The following is a 26,056-nucleotide window of genomic DNA, read 5'->3' as shown; positions in this document are numbered from 1 at the left end:
AATGCTAATTTTGTTAAGCTGAGCTACAAAATGTTATTGGCGTAACTGTGGGATAGTTTGTTGTAACCACAAAGCTATTCTGCAATTTTTAGAAGATAAATTATGAGTGTGGGTGAAATTGTATTTCTTCCACAACCTGTACACACAGTTTCCTGAAGTCGGAGAACATGTTCCCTACATGAATGAAGAAAGAAAGGAGGGGAAAATAAATAAAGAAAAATATGAATACTTCAGGAATCTTAATTGTGTCTTGGCTGTAATGTAGCCAAACTAATTTTTAATCTTTGCAGAATGAACAATCATACAGCATGCCAGCAGCTTTGATGACATTAGTAATTGTTTATATAGTAGTGTGTATATCAAACTGACATTGTACACTAGTGAAAGTCATAGTGAAAAACTTGGTTTTTAACTTCTGCAGCCGACATATTCATCACCAGAGAATTCAGCAGCTGTATCAGTATTAGAATTTCTTTCATACCTTCATTTTTTTTTTCACTCCTATTCAAAATTTTTACCAAAAGTATAAAAGTGTTATATATAATTGTTAAATTTACCTATCATGTCTGTATCACAGCTACACATTGGAATACCTTAGTATGCAACTGTGGTCATATTTTAAATGGGTAACTGGTGGATGGGTGGGAGAAATTAAGGCAGAGGGGGTGAGGGGGACGAATGTCAATAGCATAGCAGATTCACATTCACTAAAACATTATAGTAACTGTAAAAAAAGTGCAACTGGGACTGAAAGATAAATAAGAAATAATACACTTGGTTATTTTCTTTGTGCAACATCAGTTGGGTCCCCAGATTTCAGTTTTAAGAGCAAGTTGTCAGAGGGAGGTGTTTGATTGCAGTTTCGGTAAAGATGTTTGTGAATTTCATTTCTACTTGCAAGATTAAAAATTTACATGTATAATTATGTGATATGGGGCCTATATCTATTGTTGTATCAGTGTAAGAAGACCCCTGACAGCCAGTAGTGCTGTTACCATTAACTGTGAAGTTAAAAAGCCTGCAGACAAAAAAAAGTAGTCTTTGAAGAAGATATGACAACACTGAGGCTTTGCCTCAGAGACATTTACAAAATTGTGGTACGCAGTTGGTTCAGGTAGGTGCACGAAGCAGCCGTGGCAGTGCCCAGCCCATTGAAACAGTTAGGGAGCCTCTTATGCCGACTTGGTTATAGATCCTGACCAGTGTAACATGTTGCAACACTTGCGCAAGGAATCAAGAAATCTCCCCTGGGCTTTAACAAAGTTTTTACTGTAGTTATCATTATGTTGATTCCTGGAGGGAATCATTTCTGGTCCCACCACTCAACATTGGTCAGGATTTTATACCCACCACTAATTATTGAATTGTTACTCGTGCTTCCTGAGGAAGAAAATGAATTGGATAATGCTCTGACATATGATATTGGTAAAGAAATGGAGGAAATTTGTCAATAAGCCACAATACTTTTATTTTCGGCCCTAGTAGCAGCTTATTTATTGACATTACCTTGTTACAGTACTTCCTTCACAGTGGTTTATCTGTTGCTTATTAAAACTCATTCATCTTTAGAAAAGTATATTTACATCGCTGAACTTTAGAACAGTGTTGAAAGTTGTAGTAACTGTACTGATGCTGTAAACAGGAAGGCATGTAAAGTGAGGAGGACAATAATGTGATTACATGTATCTAAATTTTATTTCCTGAATTTCTGCACTGCTGCAGCTATGTCCCTGTTGTAAGGGAGAAAACTTAACAATAATAAGTACAGAAGTGGCAAGTTGTAGGTATTAGTCCCTATTTTTTAAACTTTCTGATACACATTGTATATGCCTCCTTTTCAAGTATGTGATTATGTTTCTCTCACTTATATTTGATGATAGTGTTAGCAGTTCACAAACTTCAGAGAATATGGTTGAGCCAGCCAGTATAAGAATGGTGCATACACTGGTAAAGTGATGTGGATATATACTTATGGCTATGTTAAGGGCAATCACCTTTTCCAAGGTATCAGAGAATCAGATAAATGGTAACATGAAAACCTTGTTGTCAGTGTTACTCTCTGCACTTTAAGAACTAGGGTCATCATTGTTATTATCTCCTGATCCAGTTACATCACTATAATCCCCCCTGCGGGTCCGGGGTAAGAATAGGCCCGAGGTATTCCTGCCTGTCGTACGAGGTGACTAAAAGGAGTGTCAACCGTTTCGGCCTTCCATGTGATGGTCCCCCTTGGGGTTTGACCTCCATTTTTCAAAATTCTACAGAAGTACAAGCCTTTTGGGGAAGGACACCTTACGTGGTGTACCACTGGTCCTAAGTGCACTAAGACCTTGGCACTCAGCATTGCACCGGCGTTGTAACCATACCCACTATTCCTCAAATTGGGCCTAAACGCCTGATAGGTTGTCCAAGTTACGCCCATAGTGCATCTCCATCTGCACCAGCGATCATGATGGACTTTCCATGGCACCAGAAATCCAGCACGGTAGCCAGCCCGTTGTGGTGGGGTCGTCATGTACCCTCTAGGTTGTAGCCCCCTGACAACACAGGGATTGTACTGCCGATACCTGAGCTGCACCCTCCCCACGTCGGCCAAGGAGTAGATGCCCGTCTCCTTGGGGCATCAGGACTCCCGGCAATGGTCATCTTGCCAGATGGCCCTTGCTGCGGCTGGGTGGCGCCCGTGGGGAGAGCCCCTGGTCGGAGTGGGTGGTATCGGGGCGGACGTTTCGCAGATGAAACGTCAACACGTATCAGGTCGCTCTGCGGCCGAGTCTTTCAAAAGAAAAGGTACCGTTTCTAGTTCTGTTTCTCCTGCCCTTCCCCCCTTGGCCACTCCATGGGAGGAGAGACAGGCCCGCCGGCTTGGGGCGAAGTACTTCCCCCGCTATTTGGTCTGTTCTCGAACCGATGGGGGGACATTCGCCACCTCCAAGCCCATGTTCTTTGTTCAGCACATTGAGGACATCTTCGGGGAAATCGAGGCTCTCAGCAAGATGCGTTCAGGGTCTGTTCTTATCAAGACCACCTCCGCCACACAGTCAGCGGCGCTCCAGGCGTGCGACCGCCTAGGGGACATCCCAGTATCCATTGTCCCACATCTGGCACTAAATAGGACACAGGGGGTTATTTTTCATCGTGACCTCCTGCTACAATCTGATGAGGAGCTCAGGGCCAACCTGGAGCGCCGAGGCATGCATTTCGTCCGGCGAGTCCAGCGCGGCCCCAAAGACCGTCGCATCGACACCGGGGCCTTTATCCTCGCCTTCGAGGGGGACGTTCTCCCAGAGAAGGTAAAGGTGATGTGCTGCCGGTGTGACGTGCGACCTTACGTCCCGCCTCCTATGCGCTGTTTTAGGTGTTTGCGCTTTGGGCACATGTCGTCACGGTGTGAGGCTGAGCCCCTTTGTGGCGATTGTGGACGTCCTCTTCGTGAGGAACATACATGCACCCCACCACCTCGGTGCATTAATTGTCCTGGCGTCCACTCGCCTAGATCCTCAGACTGCCCCGCATATCAGAAGGAGAAGAAGATACAAGAAATCAAAACTTTGGATCGGCTCTCTTATTCTGAGGCCAGGAAGAAGTATGACCGCCTCCATCCCGTGCCATTGACCACTTTGTTTGCCTCAGTTGTGTCCACTCCTTCCGCGGTATCCTCACCTCTATCCTGTCCCCCCTCCGCCTCCTCCGCCCATCAGGGGGCTCTGCCTCCGCCTCCCAAATCCCTCCCTTCCAAATCCTCCTCCCCCGTGGCCCCCACCCCCTCTGCCCCAGGGGCCACCCTTCCTCCTCCTCCTCCTCCTCCTCCTCCTCCTCCTCCTCCTCCTCCTCCTCCTCCCCCCACGCCACCTGAGAAGCGATCCTCTTCTCAGGCGTCCATCGGGGCAACGTTCCGGACCCCAGCTTCCGAGGTCCGGCGTTCCAAAACGGACCCCGCCTGTGAGGACCTTCTTCGGGTCCAGCCCACCATCCCTGTGCCTCCTCGGCCTTCCAAGAAGGCCTCCAAGAAGAAGTCTCTATCCCCCTCTCCACCCCGGCGCGTTTCGTCTGACGCTCCATCTGTGAGTCGCTGCTCCCGGCCGTCCTCAGTTTCGCCGGGACGCTCTGCTGCCAGGCGCTCAGCTGGCCTTTCGTCGGCAAATGATGCAGCCCCTCCTACACAACCAGGGACAGCGGCCGCAGCTGGCGACGAGTCGATGGAACCGGATCCGCCTCCCGTCGGTTGTAGCGTTGTTCCCCCGTCTCGTTCCCCCAACTTTTTGACTAGCGATGGCGTTGTTTCATTGGGACATAAGAGGTATTCGATCTAATCGGGAGGAATTACAACTGCTCCTCCGCCTGCACTGTCTGCTCGTCCTTGGTCTCCAGGAAACGAAGTTGCGCCCGACTGACCGTATTGCCTTTACCCACTATACCTCGGAGCGGTATGACCTCACCCCTGTGGACGGTATCCCAGCTCATGGTGGGGTCATGCTGCTCGTTCGGGACAATGTCTATTACCATCCCATCCCATTGACCACCCCACTCCAAGCAATAGCTGTCTGCATTACTCTTTCTGCTTTTACTTTTTCAGTTTGTGCCATCTACACTCCACCGTCATCTGCTGTTAGTCGGGCTGACATGATGCACCTGATCGTTCAGCTTCCCCCGCCGTTTTTATTGTTTGGCAACTTCAATGCCCATCATCCCCTTTGGGGCTCTCCTGCATCCTGTCAAAGAGGCTCACTCTTGGCGGATGTCTTCAACCACCTCAATCTTGTCTGCCTCAATACTTTCCTCTCGGACTCTACTCATACCTACTCCCACTTGGACCTCTCGATCTGTTCTACCACTCTTGCCCATCGGTTCGAGTGGTATGTCCTTTCTGACACCTATTCGAGCGACCACTTCCCCTGTGTCGTTCATCTCCTGCACCACACCCCATCCCCACGCCCTTCGAGCTGGAACATACTGAAAGCTGACTGGGGACTTTACTCCTCCCTGGCGACCTTTCCGGACCACGATTTTCCCAGTTGTGACAGTCAGGTCGAATACCTCACGGCTGTTATCATCAATGCTGCCGAACGTTCCATTCCTCGTACTACTTCTTCTTCACGTCGCGTTTCCGTCCCCTGGTGGAACGAGGCTTGTAGGGACACTATCCGTGCTCGACGACGTGCTTTACGCACCTTTCGCCGCCATCCTACATTGGCGAATTGTATTGGATACAAACGACTCCGAGCGCAATGCCGTAGAGTCATCAAAGACAGCAAAAAAGCTTGTTGGGCCTCTTTCACCAGCTCCTTTAACAGTTTTACTCCCTCTTCCGTCGTTTGGGGTAGCCTGCGCCGGCTGTCGGGCATTAAGGCCCACTCCTCGGTACCTGGCCTGACCTCAGGTAATGAGGTCCTTGTTGATCCTGTGGCTGTCTCCAACGCCTTTGGCCGCTTTTTCGCGGAGGTTTCAAGCTCTGCCCATTACCATCCTGCCTTCCTTCCCAGGAAAGAGGCAGAAGAGGCTCGGCGACCTTCCTTCCACTCGCTGAATCTGGAAACTTATAATGCCCCCTTTACTATGCGGGAACTCGAACGTGCGCTTGCACTGTCCCGGTCCTCTGCTCCGGGGCCAGATGCCATTCACGTTCAGATGCTGGCACACCTTTCTCCGGCGGGCAAAAGTTTTCTTCTTCGTACCTACAATCGCGTCTGGACTGAAGGTCAAGTCCCCATGCGTTGGCGTGACGCCGTTGTTGTTCCTATACCCAAACCCGGGAAGGATAGACACCTTCCTTCTAGTTACCGCCCCATTTCTCTTACAAGCTGTGTCTGTAAGGTGATTGAGCGCATGGTTAATGCTCGGTTAGTCTGGATTCTTGAATCTCGACGGCTACTTATTAATGTCCAATGCAGCTTTCGTCACCGCCGCTCCGCTGTTGACCACCTTGTGACCTTGTCGACATTCATCATGAACAACTTTTTGCGAAGGCGCCAAACGGTAGCCGTGTTCTTCGACTTGGAGAAGGCTTATGATACCTGTTGGAGAGGAGGTATCCTCCGCACTATGCACAGGTGGGGCCTACGCGGTCGCCTGCCCCTTTTTATTGATTCCTTTTTAACGGATCGAAAGTTTAGGGCACGTGTGGGTTCCGTATTGTCCGACGTCTTCCTCCAGGAGAACGGAGTGCCTCAGGGCTCCGTCTTGAGCGTAGCCCTTTTTGCCATCGCGATCAATCCAATTATGGATTGCATTCCACCTAATGTCTCAGGCTCTCTCTTTGTCGATGACTTCGCGATCTACTGCAGTGCCCAGAGAACATGCCTCCTGGAGCGCTGCCTTCAGCGTTGTCTAGACAGCCTCTACTCATGGAGCGTGGCAAATGGCTTCCGGTTCTCTGAAGAGAAGACGGTTTGTATCAACTTTTGGCAATATAAAGCGTTCCTTCCGCCATCCTTACATCTTGGTCCTGTTGTTCTCCCATTCGTGGACACAACTAAGTTTCTATGGCTCACGTTGGACAGGAAACTGTGTTGGTCTCCACATGTCTCTTATTTGGCGGCCCGTTGTACACGTTCCCTTAATGTCCTCAGAGTTCTTAGCGGTTCATCTTGGGGAGCGGATCGCACTGTCCTGCTTCGCTTGTATCGGTCCATAGTCCGATCGAAGCTGGATTATGGGAGCTTCGTCTACTCGTCCGCTCGGCCATCCCTCTTACGCCGGCTCAACTCCATCCACCATCGGGGGATACGTCTTGCGACCGGAGCCTTCTACACTAGTCCTGTCGAGAGTCTTTATGCTGAAGCTGCCGAGTTACCATTGACCTACCGGCGTGATGTACTGCTGTGTCGGTATGCCTGCCGGCTGTTGTCTATGCCCGACCACCCCTCTTACAAGTCCTTCTTCTTCGCCGATTCTCTCGACCGTCAGTACGGGTTGTATGTGTCTGCCCTGCTGCCCCCCGGAGTCCGCTTCCGTCGCCTGCTTCGACAATTGGATTTTGCCCTCCCTACCACCTTCAGAGAGGGTGAGAGCCCGACACCACCTTGGCTCCAGGCTCCGGTTCATATTTATCTCGACCTCAGCTCACTCCCGAAGGAGGGTACTCCGGCTGCAGCGTATTGCTCACGGTTTGTCGAACTTCGTGCTCGACTTGCCGGTCACACCTTTATTTACACCGATGGCTCCAAAACTGACGATGGTGTCGGCTGTGCCTTTGTCGTCGGGGCCGCCACCTTTAAATACCGGCTCCTCGACCAATGTTCGAGCTTTACGGCCGAGCTTTTTGCTCTCCATCAGGCCGTTCAGTATGCCCGCCGCCACCGCCATTCATCGTATGTACTTTGCTCTGACTCACTCAGTGCTCTTCAGAGCCTTGGAGCTCCCTATCCGGTCCATCCCTTGATTCAACGGATACAGCAGTCCCTCCATTCTTTCGCTGATAATGGTGGTTCTGTCAGCTTTCTGTGGGTTCCCGGACATGTGGGAGTGCCTGGGAATGAGGCTGCGGATGCTGCAGCCAAGGCTGCAGTCCTCCTGCCTTGGCCAGCCTCCCATTGTGTCCCGTCATCTGACGTTCGTGGGGATGTATGTAAGAGGCTTGTGTCATTGTGGTGGGATGCTTGGTCATCCCTCCAAGGAAACAAGCTCCGGGCAGTAAAACCGCTCCCAACTGCTTGGACAACATCCTCCCGACCATCTCGGCGCGAGGAGGTCGTTCTGACCAGGTTGCGGATTGGGCATTGCCGGTGTAGCCACCGCTACCTGCTCTCCGGTGACCCAGCCCCGCAGTGCCCTTGTGGTCAGGCATTAACAGTGCGCCATGTTTTATTGTCGTGTCCCCGTTTTAGTCAATTTCGTGTTGTCCTGTCCCTGCCATCTACTTTACCGGATGTTTTAGCTGATGATGCTCGAGCAGCTGCTAGTATTCTGCGTTTTATAACTGTAACTGGCTTGTCCAACATTTAACCTTTTTACTTATTTTATCTGCATCTTTGTCAGGTCCTTCTGGTGTCCCCCCCCCACCCCCTTGAGTTTTACCAGATTCCATGTGCTCTAACAACAGTGACTGGGCGCTAATGACCTCAGCAGTTGAGCGCCCTTAAACCCAACCAAAAAAAAAAACACATCACTATAACTGTTTCAAACTATCAAACTGGAAGCATAAAAAGTTCTGGGATAGTGTCTGTGGTTCAGCTTCTCATAAAGCAAAATTGAAAGAGGTATGCGTAATTCTTAAGATAAGGTCTGCATTTCAAATATCTAAAAAATATTTTACATGGCCTTCAGTCTGAAAGCTTGTTAGTAAGTCTTGAGATGATTGTGAGATCACAATCTACATCTACATCTACATTGATACTCCGCAAGCCACCCAACGGTGTGTGGCGGAGGGCACTTTACGTGCCACTGTCATTACCTCCCTTTCCTGTTCCAGTCGCGTATGGCTCGCGGGAAGAACGACTGTCTGAAAGCCTCCGTGCGCGCTCTAGTCTCTCTAATTTTACATTCGTGATCTCCTCGGGAGGTATAAGTAGGGGGAAGCAATATATTCAATACCTCATCCAGAAACGTACTCTCTCGAAACCTGGCGAGCAAGCTACACCGCGATGCAGAGCGCCTCTCTTGCAGAGTCTGCCACTCGAGTTTGCTTAACATCTCCGTAACGCTATCACGGTTACCAAATAACCCTGTGACGAAACGCGCCGCTCTTCTTTGGATCTTCTCTACCTCCTCCGTCAGACCGATCTGGTACGGATCCCACACTGATGAGCAATACTCAAGTATAGGTCGAACGAGTGTTTTGTAAGCCACCTCCTTTGTTGATGGACTACATTTTCTAAGCACTCTCCCAATGAATCTCAACCTGGTACCCGCCTTACCAACAATTAATTTTATGTGATCATTCCACTACAAATCGTTCTGCACGCATACTCCCAGATATTTTACAGAAGTAACTGCTACCAGTGTTTGTTCCGCTATCATATAATCATACAATAAAGGATCCTTCTTTCTATGTATTCGCAATACATTACACTTGTGTATGTTAAGGGTCAGTTGCCACTCGCTGCACCGAGTGCCTATCCGCTGCAGATCTTCCTGCATTTCGCTACAATTTTCTAATGCTGCAACTTCTCTGTATACTACAGCATCATCCGCGAAAAGCCGCATGGAACTTCCGACACTAACTACTAGGTCATTTATATATATTGTGAAAAGCAATGGTCCCATAACACTCCCCTGTGGCACGCCAGAGGTTACTTTAACGTCTGTAGACGTCTCTCCATTGATAGGTGATGCTAAATGGTGAGCATCTCATGGAATTCAGACATTTGTGGCGGGCTTTTGGTTTTGTTAACCCATGTTTTCTGGGTAGTGACACTTAAAATGTCTCTCTTTCTATTAATATAAATTCTGGGTGAATGCCAGTAACCATTGTTGTGTGTGGTAAGGGAGAATGGAGTATGCAGGTCTTTTGTTTAACTACTTGAAATGTGAGGTTTTTTTGTCATCAGTTTGTTGACATAAATTTTTTTTGATTATTTTGATGTGGCCTGCTGCAGCTTCCTTCCGTATGCCAGCATCATCTTAGAGAGTCACTCACTCAGTTTCCTTGATTATTTGTTGGATATATTCCAATCAATCTTCTATAATCTTTGCCCTACATCTTCTTGTACCATGCAAGTTATTACTTGATGTCTTAACACATCGTATGATCTTCTCTTCTTGTAGTCAGTGTTTTCCATATATTGTTGATTCTGTAGAGAACTTCCTCATTCCTTATCTTTCAGCATCCTACTGTAACACCACATCTCAGATGCTTCAGCTCAATTCTCTTCCTGCAGTCTTTGAACTAGTTCTATGAAATACTGTGCCCCAGCGGTACAGCCTCAGAAAATTCTTCATGAAATTAGGGTCTACATTTGATTACTAGTAGACTTCTAGTGGGTAAGGTGTAACCTATTAGATACTGCAGATTGTAAGTTTCAGATGAGTGTTCAGCCTGTTGACATGAAGAGCCTGCCAAATAAGTCTGTTTATAGGAAGTCCTCCCAAACATTAGTGTGTGATCAAATATAACCTATAGTTCATAATATGTACCTTACAGTTAATACAGGATGAGGCAAGTATGTTAAAAGTATCCTGTTTTTCACACGAGATAGGTGGCACCAGTTGACTTCATTGAAATCTGTAAGAGAGGGAGGGGAAAAAATTAATTGCAAACTCATTATTCAAACTTCAAATAGAGCAAAAGCTGTGTGCCTCCTATGAGAATAACCTTGAGTACTGAAATATCTGCAGAGATGACTCATAGCCTGAACTCTAGTAAGGGTATAAAGTTTCATGCTGCCACTGACATCAATGTACACACTTTCAATTCAATCATGTTGTAAAACTAAGAGCTTATGTACTGAATTCAATAGAGTGATCCAGTTGCTAATAATATAGTTGTGCTTGTGTGTGCGTGTGCGCACAAAATGCAAGCTATTTGTGGCTGGGTTGTACAGGATTGATCACCTAAAATTTGCACTGCAAATATTGGAAAAAAATGGAAAGTACTATTGAATGTTAGGTAATCAACAGATTGTAATAATACTTACTTGTACAAACATACATTTTTAAATGGAACAATGCCTATTGATGTTAACAAACTAAAAGTAGGGTAAATTAGAACTGCAGGATTCTAGTGCGAATTGTGTATGAGATGTCGTATTTTCAAAAATTCCCACACTGACACTTGTCCAATACTTGTGAAAGCACACACTAAACAACTGAAGTGCATACACTAGTTATGTGTGGATTATGACAAGTAGTGAGACAATTGATCATCACAGGTTGTGTTCAAAATGACCACCACAGCAGCAATACACACTTCCAATGTGGTATGGAACAACTGCTGCACATGTGCTAGCATTTCAGCAGAGATGTCAGAGCAGGCTGCAGTAATGTCATTGCATATCATCGGGTGTAGTTGGTATGTCCTTGCAAGGAGCATGTTTCAGCATTCCGCACAGGAAAAAGTCTAAACGCCTGTAGTACAAGGAATGGGATGGCCATGAACAGCCATCATGTTGGTGCCATAGGTTCCTCCTAGTCTGCAGAGGAACGTCTGTGAGCATCTGTCCAAGATGGTCTGTTGGGAGGCCGCAATACTAGTGCACATTCAGTGTTCCATCCATGAAAAGTGATTCTGAGCTGATCACTATCCGACACCATATATTCACATTCCATGGATGCTGACATTCCACCTGAAGAAGCCAATGGGGATTGTCAACAGATCAATAGTACATGTTTCAGCAGTGTACCTGCTCATGATTGGTAAATGTGGCTTCATTTCTAAACAAGATACCTAATACATCTGGAGTACCCTGTCTTAATACCCACATACAGAAGTTACACGATTTTTCGTAATCGTTGACGTGCAGCTCTTGATGGTGAGACATATTTTAGGGATGGAACCTATGTCGATAGAGAATGCGTGAGGACACTTGCCTGACTTATGCCACTCCCTCGTGTTGTTGCGTGGGAGCCAACATGCGGATCAGTTACAACAGGAGCAAGAACATTAATTGCTCGTCTTTTGTCGCCACTTGCTTCCTTCAATTATGTTGTCTTGGGTATTACACAACAACATTCATATAACTGGATGAAGAGGTTGATAAATAATTGCTGATACAGTTGAATTATGTTGGGATATCTTGTTGCAAACACTGTAAAAGAGCAAACTGCATTCTTCCTACACTTTCCATACATCATGAGCATGTTGGTGTTTTCTGCATTGGTAAATCCTGTTGTCCACTCACGACCTACTGATTGGACCGTCACACACTAACTCACTAGCAAGTCACACTGCACTCCAGGAACACGCAACCTAGCAATTACGCAGGTTGAATGGCACAAACAAGTGTCAGTGTCGAAACTTTTGAAAATGAGATATCTCGTAAATGACTCGTGCTAGACTTCTGCAACAAACACCACTGACATTCTAATTTACCCTACTTTTAGTTTGTTATTGTCAATAGGCATAGTTCAATTTAAAAAAAATGTATGTATGCACAAAAAATACACTTTGTAAGTATTATTACAATCTGTTGATTAGCTAAAAGTATGAACCCTTGACTACCAATCCAAACTGCAGATCAATAGCACTTTCCATTTCTGCAATAATTTTAGGTGATTTACTGTGTATAGCAAGGTGGCATGTGCCAGAAGCACACTAATTAGCCTACAAGTGTGCACCAGTTCTTCTGACTGAACAGGGATTGCCCAATTTTTATGGAAAAAAAGGTACAAAAAGGAAATGAATTTCCTGTGCAGATACCAAAAAAAATTACAAATTTCCACCATGGTCCAGATGTCAACTGATAGTGCGTATAGTGTTCATTATGAAATAATGTGTGTACAATTTGTGCAGTGATCTGTAAGCAATGAATTAACATTGTAGAGCCAGCTTATTACATTATTAAACAACTTCTTTGCAAAACAGTATTGAACACTTCGGTTAAACTGAATGGGGTTGCGTTGTTCTCAACAGTGTGGCATAGTACCCGGGAGTATGGAGACACCAGTCTTCATCCAGCTATCCTGATTCAGGTTTCCTGTGCTTTCCATAAATTACTTAAAGAAAATACCAGGATGGTTTCTACTAAAAGACCAGTCCCAATCTTGATCATAGAATGCAGGCTTTACTGGCTGGTATTAACTTCTTTTTAAAACTTTTGGGCTGAAAGGCCGTGGTCAATGTGTGAAACTTTCCCCTAATGTTTCATCTCCGGTTGTGGGAGCCATCCTCAGCTGGAAATGAAATGTTAGGGGAAAGTTTTACATATCAACCATAGTTTGTCACCTAGAAGTCCTTAGTTGACCTCTTCTGTCTGTGATTGACTCGGGTAAAATATTTGAAATGAAATGCACCAACCATGCTCAGTAACATCACTTTACTTTGGAGTATTACTGCAGCTACTTCCAGAGCCACATAAGTTTCCTTTTACTGTCAAAAATTAATTTTAATCATTTTCAGATAAAACTTGTCCCACAAAATTGAATATTTTTCCTTTAATCATATCTTGTGTGTTCCCAATTTCAGCACTTATTTTTTTTGTTCTTGCGACACTTATGACAGTCATTACTGACTCATCACAAATATACACAAACGTCTCACTTTCAGGGTTGATGTCTTCATTACTTGAATTGCTGGTAGTGGTTGTCAGGTTTCTTTGGTAGCTTATATTTGGAACATGCCCCAACTGAAATATAATGAGACCTGTAACTGCAAAAGCTGGTAACACTTAGTTCTTCAAATTTGGTTGTTTCTTTTCCATAATGTTTTCAGTAGTGAAGGGAAATCTTATTTTGTTAGATTGGGAAGAGAGATTCCCGACCCAAGCTTTTGTGTAAGGAACTGTCATCAGTATCATTTCATCAGACATTGAATTCCAAAATCCAAGGGCTGACACTAGCAAATGGCAAATGAGAAAATAAACAATCATCATCATCATCATCATCCAAGTATTGCTAAGTGATACCAGTGGAAAAGTGAAATTGCAGTTGCCACCTGCAACCACATTGTCAGTTTAATTCTTGAGCCCAGGGTGCAAAGACATTCAAACATAACAATTCCAGTGCAGTTCTATCCCTGTTGCTGGGCCAGGTAGTTAACAAGGACTGTGGCTTAGGCACAATGTAGGAAGGTAGAAAGTTATCATCTATGAATATGACAAATATTAACATCAGTGCTACCTTTGTGTGATTATTAATAGTTTAATGTCTGTTAGGGAGGGGCATTGGTTTTATTGTGATGGACTACAATTTTTGCAGAGATGTCCTTTAATTTTTACCAGGTTTATTTCGATAATCTTTCAGTCATTTCTTAGCTGGTTATAGCCCACACATGTTATGTTGGTATACATGATTTCTTATATCTTGTTGTGCTTATTAAGGAAGTTTCCTGCCCCTATTGAGTGAGTGCAGTGCTGACACACTGGACTCATGTTCAGGGTGGTGATGTTTCAAATCACTGTATGCCCATCCAGATTTAGGTTTTTCATGAATTCCCTAAACGTTTAAGACAAATGCCTGGGGGATTCCTTTGAAAGGGCATGGCAGTTTCTTTCCCCCATCAGGTAAATTTAACTAGTTGACAGGATGCTAAAACCAATCATTTTTTCCTTCCTTCCTTTTCTTGTCCTTTTCTCTTGAGAGAGAGAGACAGAGAGACAGAGACCAAGCAATAAACATAGTGCTGAAGATTATCCACTTGGCAGTTACAGCAGAAACATTGAAAACAGCAATTAGTAATTAAAAAGGAACATTAGCAAAAAATACTTACTTTGTATGTTATTCTTAAATGTAGGATTGAAGGTGCCTCTCTGCTCTTACTGATCTTGGACAAGTATTAACATAACCATGGCATGTAAGAGATATCTCCACTAAAATAAACATTTGCCTGTTTTTCTATGAATTTCTCTTGTCACTGGTTACTGGCCATGCTTAAGCAGTTACATAAGTTTATCATGCTCTTGTTTGTGCTATTCTTCAAATGTTATTTTTTATCCATGAATGTTGCCAAGATTCTCAGTCCTGTTTTGTTAAAGTTTGCCTGTAAGTTTGCTTATGTGAATTATAATGTATTTGAGTTTTTTTGATGAACTTCAATGCCCAAATTGTGTAGTGCCTCATACAGGCTTATGTTTTGCAGTTTGGCAATATAGTTGATCACACAGTAATCTTAAATAATAAAAATACTGTTTCAAATATAAATACCAATATAAATTTATGCTTCATATAGGTCCAGTTGGCAGATAAATTCACTATGACCCATGAAAAAGCAGAAAGTAGCCTGAAATGAATAAAAGATGTGTTCATTTATTGAAAAAGTAATATGTTAACAAGACAAGTGTAATATTGAAACTGATTTTGATTGTAATAAGACATTTAATAGAAACAAGTTTTTAATTTTATACATAAGTGTGCACTGCACACTTAAAATTTGACACACATAGTATGCAGTGACTCTTGAAGAATCCTGGGACAAAAATTATGATAATATCTAAGAAATGAGATTGGGTTATTATAGATAAAAAAACCACAAATCCAAGAAGACAGCACAATGCCTTTCTTTTGGTGCTGTAATTGAGTAATAAATCTTCTACATTCTTGTGACATTCTCTTCACAGTAGCCCTACTTGGTCCAAAGTGTTCCACCAGATAGTAACAAATCATAAGCCAAAGGTTAGAAAACAAGGCTATGCATGTCCTCTAATTGAGGATTGAAGTAGTCTGCCCTTGGAACATCCACAATGCATGGTAACTCCGTGGCAATCTGTTCTAATGAATATTCAGAAGAGTCAGGAAGTCCTATGGGTTCGTCCCAACTCTTCACTGCAATGAAAAGACAAGTTACAGATTCGTACTCACACTTTTTAGTGGCTCTGTTCCTTTGTAACTTTGTCCTGTTCCCTAGATGTAGACCTGAAAGGGAAGTATTCTTAGGAGACAGAAAAGGTGAAACAAAATCCCTGGATTATGGAAAAAAAATCACTATGATCTAACTTACATTTCTGCATTGATAAGCCGGCTGGGGTGGCCGAGTGGTTCTAGGCTCTACAGTTTGGAACCGCGCGACCCCTACGGTCGCAGGTTTGAATCCTGCCTCAGGCATGGGTGTGTGTGATGTCCTTAGGTTAGTTAGGTTTAAGTAGTTCTAAATTCTAGGGGACTGATGACCTCAGATGTTAAGTCTCATAGTGCTCAGAGCCATTTGAATCATTTTGCATTGATAACATATGGTTGGTTGATTCAAACCGCTATGTGACCAATGCCACTGTCGCCCCTTCACCCATGGAAAAGGAATTTTAGGTATTTTTGGGTCCCTCCTTCTACATCACTCTTTCTTTCTGTAGATTTTGCCACATAGTGACCACCCTTCCATGTGCGTTTGAAGTAATTTCTGTGTAGGCTTAAAAGGAGGGGATCATGGTCAGGATCAGATTGGGGGGAGGGGAGTGGTTTATGAAATTAAAGAGTAAACTTCATTGAACTGGAGTATATTCTCAGTACTCGGAATACAGAAGGGCTTGCCCTGTGGAGGTAGACGATATGGACTGCAGGTCTTAGAGGTTTGGAAAAAACTTTATAGAATAGAGAGGGGGAGGGCAGGCTGTTAAAAGTTCATGTGGCTGGTGGCTGGTCTTGGTGAGCAGAGGCTGGCAGCAGAAGCTGTCTGTTCTGTTTGAAGGTTAAGTCCAAGAGAGCATATACTCTGCACCCTGCCCTCAAAGATGCACCATTGACCACAGTGTGACGTGTTTCTCTCATTCCCTATTAGCTTAACATGGTGGCTTGGGTATTCAGATCCCATAGTTCGCAGGCACATAGGCCCTGGGAAGGTGTAAGAAGTAAACTTGGGAAAATGTTTGAAAGAAACAGCTGTTTGAAATAAAATTATGCATAAGAATTGTAGAATATGCTTAGACTGGCTGGCTATCCTTTGAGATTTTGCTATATGTACAATGTCTAATCAATGCAATGACACGGGACTTTGTAATGAGAGCACATGTAAATGAATACCTTAAAAATTTGCTGCAAATGAATGGTAAGTAGCAGTAAATTTTTTTTCAGTAAATGTATTACTGTAGACTAATTAAGTGCAATTATTTGTTGGACTATTTTTCTGGGGAAGATTTGTCACTGTTTTTACTTGCAGTGGAATTATAAGCAAGTTCCTGTCTGCCTTTAGAAGATATAGTAAAAATTTATTTGTTTTTCAGTAGTGTAACATTTGCTGTATCTCAGTTCGAGTGTAAGCCGTTTTGAATGAATGCAGTACATTAAATCACACGGTGGAATGATATGCTTTGGAATGCGCAGAATTGTTATGCAGCATGGTGAAATGTATGTAAACAACTTTATTCCTATTTTCTTGCATACTAGAATGGTTAAGTCTATGTTTAGCTTTTGTAGGTAAATACTGTGAATTTTATTATTTAGACTTTTTTAGCACTATAAACTATTATCCAGTCACAGGATTGAAAACTGGAGCAAAACTGAAAGAAGCAAGTTAAAGAAAAATCCATCAGTTGGAATGGAAGAGGCGCACTAGTAAGTTGAAAAAAGAGAGCAATCATAAATCAGTGTTATGTGAAAACACTACAAAATAAGTTGCCCAACTTACAAAAAATACTGAATGCTAATTGGTCTCAATAATTTCAACTTTTGAACCAGTACAGTTGATGAGTTTTAGACTGAAGCAAGTGTTATTTTGATGAAGATATTTGCATTCAGTTGTAAATTGGTATACAAGAAACAGAAAATGCTGAATAAATTACTTTACTTACTTGTAGTGCTTTATTCAAGTCTAATTACAATCCTTTGAACAGTTAAAAGCAAATTTTCTCTCCAGCCTTATGTACTAGCTTTTAAATAAACGGTAATGACTTGTTTATTACTTCTGTCCCATTCTCAGATTTCAGTCTTGGATTTAAATGCCTTATAACATTTTGGTGTTAGAAACAAAAAGGAAGAAGCATTTCTGTTGAGTTTTCTAATCCTTATGTGCGTTTTTTTTTTCCCCCCTTGTAGTATTGTTTAGTGTAGTTATGCAGCAGTGAAAATAGATTATTGGGAATTTGTATTTAAACTTCTTTTTATGTATTGATGACATTGCTTAATATTTTCATTATTTATTTTATTTTTCTTTCTGTTGCAGTTCTCCAGTAGTATGACTACGTCTCTTTATTGGCCGAGACAAGTGCATGGCTGCATGCATATATAATCTCCGCCCCCCTCTCCCTCCACCCCCCCCCCTTTCCTCTCCATGAAGTTATGTTTGTTTGTCAGAAGTATGTTAAATTTTGTTTCTGATAGAGCTTTTTCCTCATATTCACCTCAAATCCATCCAAATACTGTGAAGTATCCTACAGTTAAGTCCAAAACTGATTGTTTCCCTCTACTTGTATTTTATTTGTAGTGACCTTGTAAAAGTGTTTCTTAAATCCTAATATGAGAAGAAACACTCTGTGAAACGTTTGATTTGTCACAGTGCAGTTGTGTAAACAGCAGCCAAAGTGAGGAAACTAGCCTTGAAATATTTTGCTGCTATATGATGCAACTGAACTGATATCCCAGTCTACTGTAGTATTGTTAATTTTATGGTATGAAGGTAGTTTTGAAAATTTTCTTTTTATTATTTCATGCTAAAGCATTTTAATGTGGTATAATATTTTCTGTTTGTTGTTAGCACTCTGCTACTATGCCCCGTCAACAGATGGGTTCACACCGTGCTCATAATGCGAGAATAAAACGGAAAGGCACATGGTTTTCCCTTCTTTTGGGGTTTGTTACGTGTGTGTGTGGAATATCTCTACTTTTGTGGAATGAGGTAATTTCTTTTGCTTTATTAATTATTGATTATGATGTCTGATAAATGAAATTTGATGTTGCATGATAATGAATCGGAGAAACGTTACAGCCCAATCCTACCTGTATCTGCTTTTCTGTAAAAAAAAAAAAAAAAAAAAAGAGGTCATTGGTTTTTAAAATATTCTGAATAAATCATATCAAATCACAACTGATTATTTGATATGGTAGAACCATTTTGATGATAAAGTGAGTTGCCATTAGTTATTTAGTATATTTATGTTTCGTGTTCTGTGAAGTTATTGAGTTAAATACTCAAGGCGACAGAATTTATAAGTTGTAGAACCACAGCTGCACAGTTTTACAGTAGAGCAGAAAGGACAAATGTCGTAAGCATATCTGGAACAGTGATGTATAAGTGAAAACATGTGAGAGGTTATAGCAAAAAATTTTTCTTTTCTGTTGTAGATGTTGACTACATAATCTGAAATTATCCATACTCAGTGTGGGGCATGTTCATAATGAGGAAAATCTCTCTTGAAAAGTCTCTAAATAAGTAATTGTGCTATTGTGTACCTCAGTAATATAGTGAGAGTTGTTAAATCTTTAACTGTATGCTAAGAGTAGAGTTGTTGTGCAGGTTTCAGCCAGTGTCTTAAAACGTGGCCTGCATGGTACATGGGCCAGTGTAGCTGACTTGTCATACTATACAACTGAGTACATTGCTGGCCTGTCAATTTCCCAGCCCTCCTAGTTGTTTATTTGATGGGCCAGTCTGTTGTGTCTGCTGCATTACGTTCTGTCTCTGTCTGCAAAGCACTGTTGTTACCTCCACTTGTAGTTTTGATTAATTATACAGTGTCGGGTTGACAGTGGTTTTAATAGATGGGTGTTCCCTGTAGTGCCAGTTCATACATTTGTTGTACTTACAACCAGTTAGAGTACCCACAAAGGTATTTTTTATGATTAGAAGTTTGTGTATCAAAGGAATAACAGTTACACCATACCTTTACTCTGGAAAGATTCATTTAATTATAATACTTCTTTCCAAATCGTGCAAGTGAGCATACATTGATGAAATTAATACATTGCATTCTTGAAGTGTGGAATCTGACAACCACAATGCATTGACGCATGGCAAGACTCACATAGCACACAGTGTCGAAGTAAAACTTTTACCTCTTAAAGTTCAGGATTTGGCAGACATACAACTTGCACTGCAGTAATATAGACATGCTGCAGCGATGAATATCGAGAGCAGAGTGCACAATGCAGTGGGCTGGTGAGACAACCGGCAGATAGGCCAGCCTACTAGCCTACTGACAGTGGCGAGACAGACTAGACTGTGGCCTGCACAGGCCAGCACAAAGGACAAGGGCTGGGCAAGCTGAAACTTGTACATTCATGACTCTAGCTACAAAGGTAAACGATGCCATTTAAGATTAAGTATGAATATGAAAATGAAAGTAAGGGAGAGGGTGAAACTGGTGTTAATGCAAAGCTTTTTTGCTACTGAAAAGTGTGGAATAATTTTTTTATTTTTTATTTATTATTTATTTATTTTTGTATTCCATTTGAGCCCTCACTCAGTCAGCACGTCACAGCTGTAAAAAGTCATGAGTTATTAAGTCTGTGCTAGCCCACTATTCTTGAGATCTTCTTTGATCTGTACTAGATTTTCGTATGTTACTAGCATCTTTACCATGGCTGTGGGAGTAATTGTACTATACCTGTAACACAACAGTGTTACTGTGCCCATGACAGCAGTGAAAGTGCCATTATATTGAGACTCATGACAGTGTAAATGACCTTTATGTAAATGTTCTGCCAATGAGAAAGCTTAAAGGTAAAACATTTCTGAAGAGTTAAGAAAGGATACATGTTTGTGTTACATTCACATATGCTCAGATATTTTTACAAGTCCTAAATGTTTAACTCTCTAATTTTTGTTAAGACTTCAACAAATGTAACTATAATATTATTCACATTGCTCCAAGAGAATGACCCCTTTTTGCATTATGTACCTCAAATAAAATAAAATATCATGTAAGCTACAACCACATTGTTTAATTTAAATGAGACTGTATTTTCTCTCTTTTTGTGCACAATTACACCATACAAGCATCATAAAATACTATAGCAGAAGACATTTATGACTGTAACTTTTAAAGGAATTGCTAGAACAGAACAAAGTATTACTAGAAACCTGAAGCAGATCAGGATGTGCTAAGTGACAAATGCAGAGTTAATACTTATATCTGGGCCTTTCAGTGCCTCCTGAATGTTTGATGAGGTATATAAACAGACAATGTTAAGGGAAACACTTAATATGTCATCTCTGTGAGCATCCAGTGGAAGTCATTGTGCTTCACCAATCATGAAAGTGGCCAATAGCTATGCTGCAGCATTCTAATAGATCAATGACAATTATTTTCATGAAGAATGACTTTTTACCATGGCATTGCAGCTCGTATGAAGATACCTGTATCATAATGCATGGCATTGCATCTTGTACGATGATGCCTGTATCATAATGCATTGTTGGATGTAGGAGAACCAGGTGAAATAAAAATTGAACTGAATGTTATAATTTGTGATGACATTCTTACATGACACCATGCAATGCCATGGTAAAAAGTCATTCTTCATTAAAATAATTGTCATTGATCTATTAGAATGCTGAAGCACAGTTTTTATGTCGAGGCATTACTACACATAAGCTTCCACAATTTGACAATATCTAAATTTTAAAAAATGCATGTTGAACAACCAAATACTTCTACTGTAGATTGCATGCACTTTGTGCATGTGCAAGAGTGAGTGGAAGAACAGAAAATTCTATGAAATTGTGCAAACATTTGAAACACTGTGATTTATCTGTGATCTCACTTATCTTCTTCAGTCAGCAAACGTCTTGGACATTAAACACTTAAAGGGGTGTTGTTGTTCCTTGATAAACTATCTTGTTATAGAACCACCATCTTTTCAAGAAAGACCAGCAGTGACAGCAGCCAGTCTAACATTGCAAGCTTCTTCCATGTGTGCTTATTTGTACACTGTCCAGTTACAGTGATGTGACCGCTTGTGCAAATCCTGAACAACCACCTTTCACAGCATGGACCTCTGCAACAGGAGTGTCAGTGGGGGTTCCGGAAGGTACTGGCAAGGATGTGGAGCCATACCAACTCCATGGCCATCTGTGCTAGGTTACTCAGTTGAGGATCCACAGCACATACAGCCTGATCGAGGTGCTGCCATAGGGTCTTGATTGGGTGTAAATCTGGGGCATTTAGTGACCAGGGCATCATGGTAAATTCATCCTGGTGCTCTTCAAACCATGCATGTACACGGTGAAGTGTGTCACATTTCATTGTCCTGCTGGTAGATGGAATTGTGCCAAGGAAAAACAGACAGCATGTAGGGGTGGACATGGTCACAGAGGATAGATGAATACCTGTGTTGATCCATTGTTCCTATAAAAATGACAACAATCACCCAGGGAATGCCACAAAATCATTCCCGAGACCATAGTACTCCCTTCTCCAGCCTGGACCCTTTGAATGATTGTCACAGTGTGTTTGCTTTGAGATGTTTCATGCCCTATGCACCAGTAGTCATATGCTTGATGAATTCAGCTGAAAAGGCCACTTGTCAGTCATTGGACATCCAGTTGTGGTACTGGTGTGCAGATTGCAGCCTTTTTTGCCAATGAGCAGCGGTGAGCATGGGTGCATATGCAGCAACATTCACTGAACGGGCATTGAGGAGACACTGTTGACAATCCCTTGGTTTATATGGGTTGACAGTTGCGCGTGTTATTTGCCGGTGTGCCAGTTGTGGATAGTGCCATTTTGCAATGCACAGTATACTTTAACTGCAGTGGCACATGAACAGCTTACAGACTTTGCTATTTTGGATGTGCTTCCACTCTTGGCCTGAAATTCAATGATTGTTCTGTTTTGGGAGTGAGGTAAATGGCTCCATTTCTGCATTACAATAATGACTGGACTATTTTCTGCATCCCCCTAACACACTTCATCTACCCTCCACTGCTAGTGCTACTGCCTGCCATCTGTGAGTGGTTAAATAGGTGGTGGTCACATTAGTGTGACTGGGTTGTGTAGTTCTGGAAAAGCTTGCCTAACCATACCCTGTGTGGTGGCCATTAGCTAGCAGTCATTGGGCTGAACTTGAGTTCATATTATAGTTTGTTACTCAGAAGTGTTTTGAGAGTGACTCCATCTTGTGATAGATATTTGGACTTTCGGTATTATTCTGCTTTCAAGCCAAGATTTTTCATTAATTCCACAAAATAGGTCATGGATTACAAATGTTATCCATCAACACTTTATTGAATGCACTGAAACACAGAATAAATGAGCTCAGTTCATAAAGCTACTGATCTTGTGTATTTTTCAGGACTACAAATAAAATAAATAGGAATTAACACAACCTGGATTCTGATGGTGAGAATCCCTTGTAGACAGAGATGAAAGCAACAACTTTGCTGAAATGGTATTAGAGACGGTAGATGTAGACCTTATAGCGGTAGGTGGGCCTCACTATACTCAGGTCCCAAGCAGTTCCAATCATTGTGAACAAGTTACATGATCAGTCCAAAGAATATCTACAAACAACAATGGCAGAGCAGAGTAGTCATCAATACTTTAGCTAGCTGTGGAGAACAATACATTAGCTGTCGAACAGAAGTAAGAATGAGCTTGCGTCTGTTTGGTCTTAAATCAATCAGCTGACAGTCCCCAAATGACCTGCTGGGTGGAGGTGCTGTACTGCTCACCTCTACCTAGATGTAATGAGGCATATTGATAGTATTTTATCATCCATTGATATGTCGTGCGTAATTAAGACTAGTGGTGATGAGTCAGTAAAACTGTCAGCAGCTGCTTCTGAAGAATGTACAGTTTTGTATTTTTAGATTGAGGGCATTTCATCCATCAAGTGTTCTGGGAACTGATAGTTAACATGTTTAAGAAACACAGTTCCACTAATTTGACAGAGATGAAGTAAGTCTTCAACAATGATGCTACCCACATCCCCCATCCCCCCTTCCTCCTCCAAATCTAAAGTAAAGAGAGTAGAGGGTGTAGTCCAAACAATGTTTACTTTCATTTCTGTAAGTACACACATCAACAAAGTCATGCGTAAAGAAATTCAGAAGACAACAATTGACAATGGTTGTGTTAGAGCACATATTCTTAAGCTTCTTCAAAGAAACACTGCAACAACATGCATGTATATGCACTGGCATAGGTAGAATACTTTCCAAGTGTGTTCTGAATTAACCCCCTAGCATACATGATTTTGTTGCAAACTATGTTTAAAAAAATAGTATTTTTTATTAATGTAAAAGTCCTATAATGAATGATATTACACATAGTCATATAGAAGATAACTTTTAATGCTGAAAATAATGAGTTAAAAATTTCAAATTTCTGTTCATATGTGAAGTTGAACCACGTATTTCACAATGGTTTCCTGTGAATGGAAATCTTGAAGGAGCTGGGTGGAGCACAATGGACAAGATTTCTTGTACCACTGGTGAGCACCTGTCAGTCATCTGACGAACTGTTGTCACTATCAGTTTCTAATGAAGTGACACCACATTCTTCTTAACATCAAGTTGCTAAATTCAATGTGCAACTCAGAATCACTGCAGCTCTCCAGTTTGGGAAGCAAAGTGTAAACAGTACTACAAGACAGAGGTTGAAATTATGCATTTTGTTGTCAAGTATCCCAAGATGCACACAGTAAAGAAGAGATCTAGTGGCAACTACCTCAAAAAAAGTGACAGATTCTAAAAATATAGGAATGGATGCTCTCTAGCAGCCACATGTAACTATTAGTGCTGAAATGGATACAAGTGAGGTTTTATTTTTCCAATGGTTGTTCTTAAGTTGCCTGAGTGCACATGGGATTTTAAGTTCCTCTGAAAATAATGCGATAACTTGGAACTTTGTTAAGGGACTAAGACTCTTCTGCATCCATCTTGCACCTCAGATCTGGCACTCTTTTTCTCTTCCCAATGTGGGGGGGGGGGAAACATTAATGGGTGTGACAGAGTCCCTGGTAGTGGCCATGTTTGCCTACAAGCTGTTGCCATATGAATTTCCCCTATTAGGCATATTGAGCATTCACCATGCAATTTTAGTCAAGGCTACATGTATACAACACTGAGAGCTCTTTTGCAAAATATGAAAATAAGTTTTGGATAAATCACTTTGTTTCTCAAATACTTCAATTTGACCTAGGACTTCGTAGTGTTTCATGCCAGTGAGTACATAGTTTCTTAAAAGTCTAACTGATCTACAGTCAGCTGATTATGTTAAAAACTTGAGTAATCATTTAGAATATTGTATATCACCTCAGCACAATTCCAATATAAGTTGTGACTATAATTCCATACTGCTCATGTGCCCATTAATGGAAGAAAAGTTAGTGTGACTTGTATATCTGAGCAAGAGAGAGATTTAATCAACGGCAAAATCTACTAGCAGGGGGCAAAAAGGAAACGTATTTGCGATCAGATTGATTTCATTTTAGCTACCAGTAATTGTTGGAGCTAGTCGGCAATTGTAGGGAAGACATTAGAAGATTATTGTTACTGCATCTAAGGGTGACATTTCAAAAATTGTACTTTATATGAAAGATCTGGCTCCAAGGATCTGAATTACAAACAAGCTATGAGGTAATTAATGAAGAGGCAAGTCCCGCCATTGTTGAATGTCCAGCTGTTTAAGTAATAATATTGCAGGAATATTAATTGATTTAGTGAACTGAAGATAATTTTTTCAGATGGTGGTCATCTGATTATTACAATTTATTATATATTTACCTTTCAGTGGTAGTACCAGAACCAGAATTTTGTTCTTCCACTGGGTACAAAGATAAAGCGTTGATCTGAGGAACACTAAACATATCAGTAAAGTAGTATGACTGAGACACACACACAAAAGTGTGAAAAAATCTTAAACTTATAACTATGAGCACTAGTTTATTGCATTACACTATGAAGGTGGCTCTATCTTCATTTAAAAATTGCGTGACTCAATAATGTTTTGCACAAAGATAGCAAACCCCGTTCTATAAGCTGGAAATATTTCACTTCTTAATTTGTCTGCATTGCACGCGCGCACGCGTGCGTGCACATACTTGAAGTTAGTGATAGATGGCACTGACAAGCAATCTGTTCTGTAAGAACACTGCCTATTTAATAGGGGGAAAACTGCAGTCTGTAGGTTCTAATAATATCATTGTGTAAATGACAAAAGCAAACATTTGTGGCGTGATATTGTTGTGTGCAATGAATAATCCATAGTTTACTGCATGCAGTTAGTCAGTGCCATCACTATTAGACGTGATGTGAGATGTGAAACATTATTCATACTAAATGAAGAAAACTGCTGACATTAAACATGAGTGGATACAGGTACGAGCATGGGCACAGACTTGGGATGGGATGGGATGGGATTGAGTGTGTGCATGTAAGCATGAGAGAGAGAGAGAGAGAGAGAGAGATGAGAGAGAGAGAGAGAGAGAGAGACTGACTGATTCTATGCAAATAGCTTCAGACTGTGCTAGTGCTTAAAGTGTCCTTGTTACTTTCAGACCAAAGTGCCAGATTTCAGTGATGCATTGGAAATTGTAAGTAGATGAATAAAACAGGTGCAGGGCTGTGGTCTCAGGTGTGTGTTGGTTACTGTAACAT

At 41.9% G+C, this 26,056-nt stretch overlaps 1 protein-coding gene across 3 annotated transcripts in view; it reads left to right on the top strand.

Moving 5' to 3' along the window:
• The window catches only part of LOC124722923 (transmembrane protein 43 homolog), a 257,784-nt gene that overhangs the window by 7,541 nt on the left and 224,187 nt on the right, over window positions 1-26,056 (top strand). For 2 of the 3 annotated variants that reach the window (XM_047248082.1, XM_047248083.1), the window contains exon 2: window positions 18,212-18,352. In XM_047248082.1, the coding sequence (XP_047104038.1) occupies window positions 18,224-18,352 (129 nt within the window). In that variant the 5' untranslated portion in view covers window positions 18,212-18,223. Of the gene's footprint in view, window positions 1-16,742; window positions 16,867-16,992; window positions 17,074-17,680; window positions 18,126-18,211; window positions 18,353-26,056 lie in introns of all 3 variants that reach the window. The other variant, XM_047248081.1, reaches the window with a different exon arrangement.

Source organism: Schistocerca piceifrons, chromosome X (genome assembly GCF_021461385.2).
Source record: "Schistocerca piceifrons isolate TAMUIC-IGC-003096 chromosome X, iqSchPice1.1, whole genome shotgun sequence".
NCBI classification, from domain to species: Eukaryota; Metazoa; Arthropoda; class Insecta; order Orthoptera; family Acrididae; genus Schistocerca; species Schistocerca piceifrons.
Note: the sequence above shows the minus strand (reverse complement) of the source record. Positions and strands in the feature narration are given on the sequence as shown.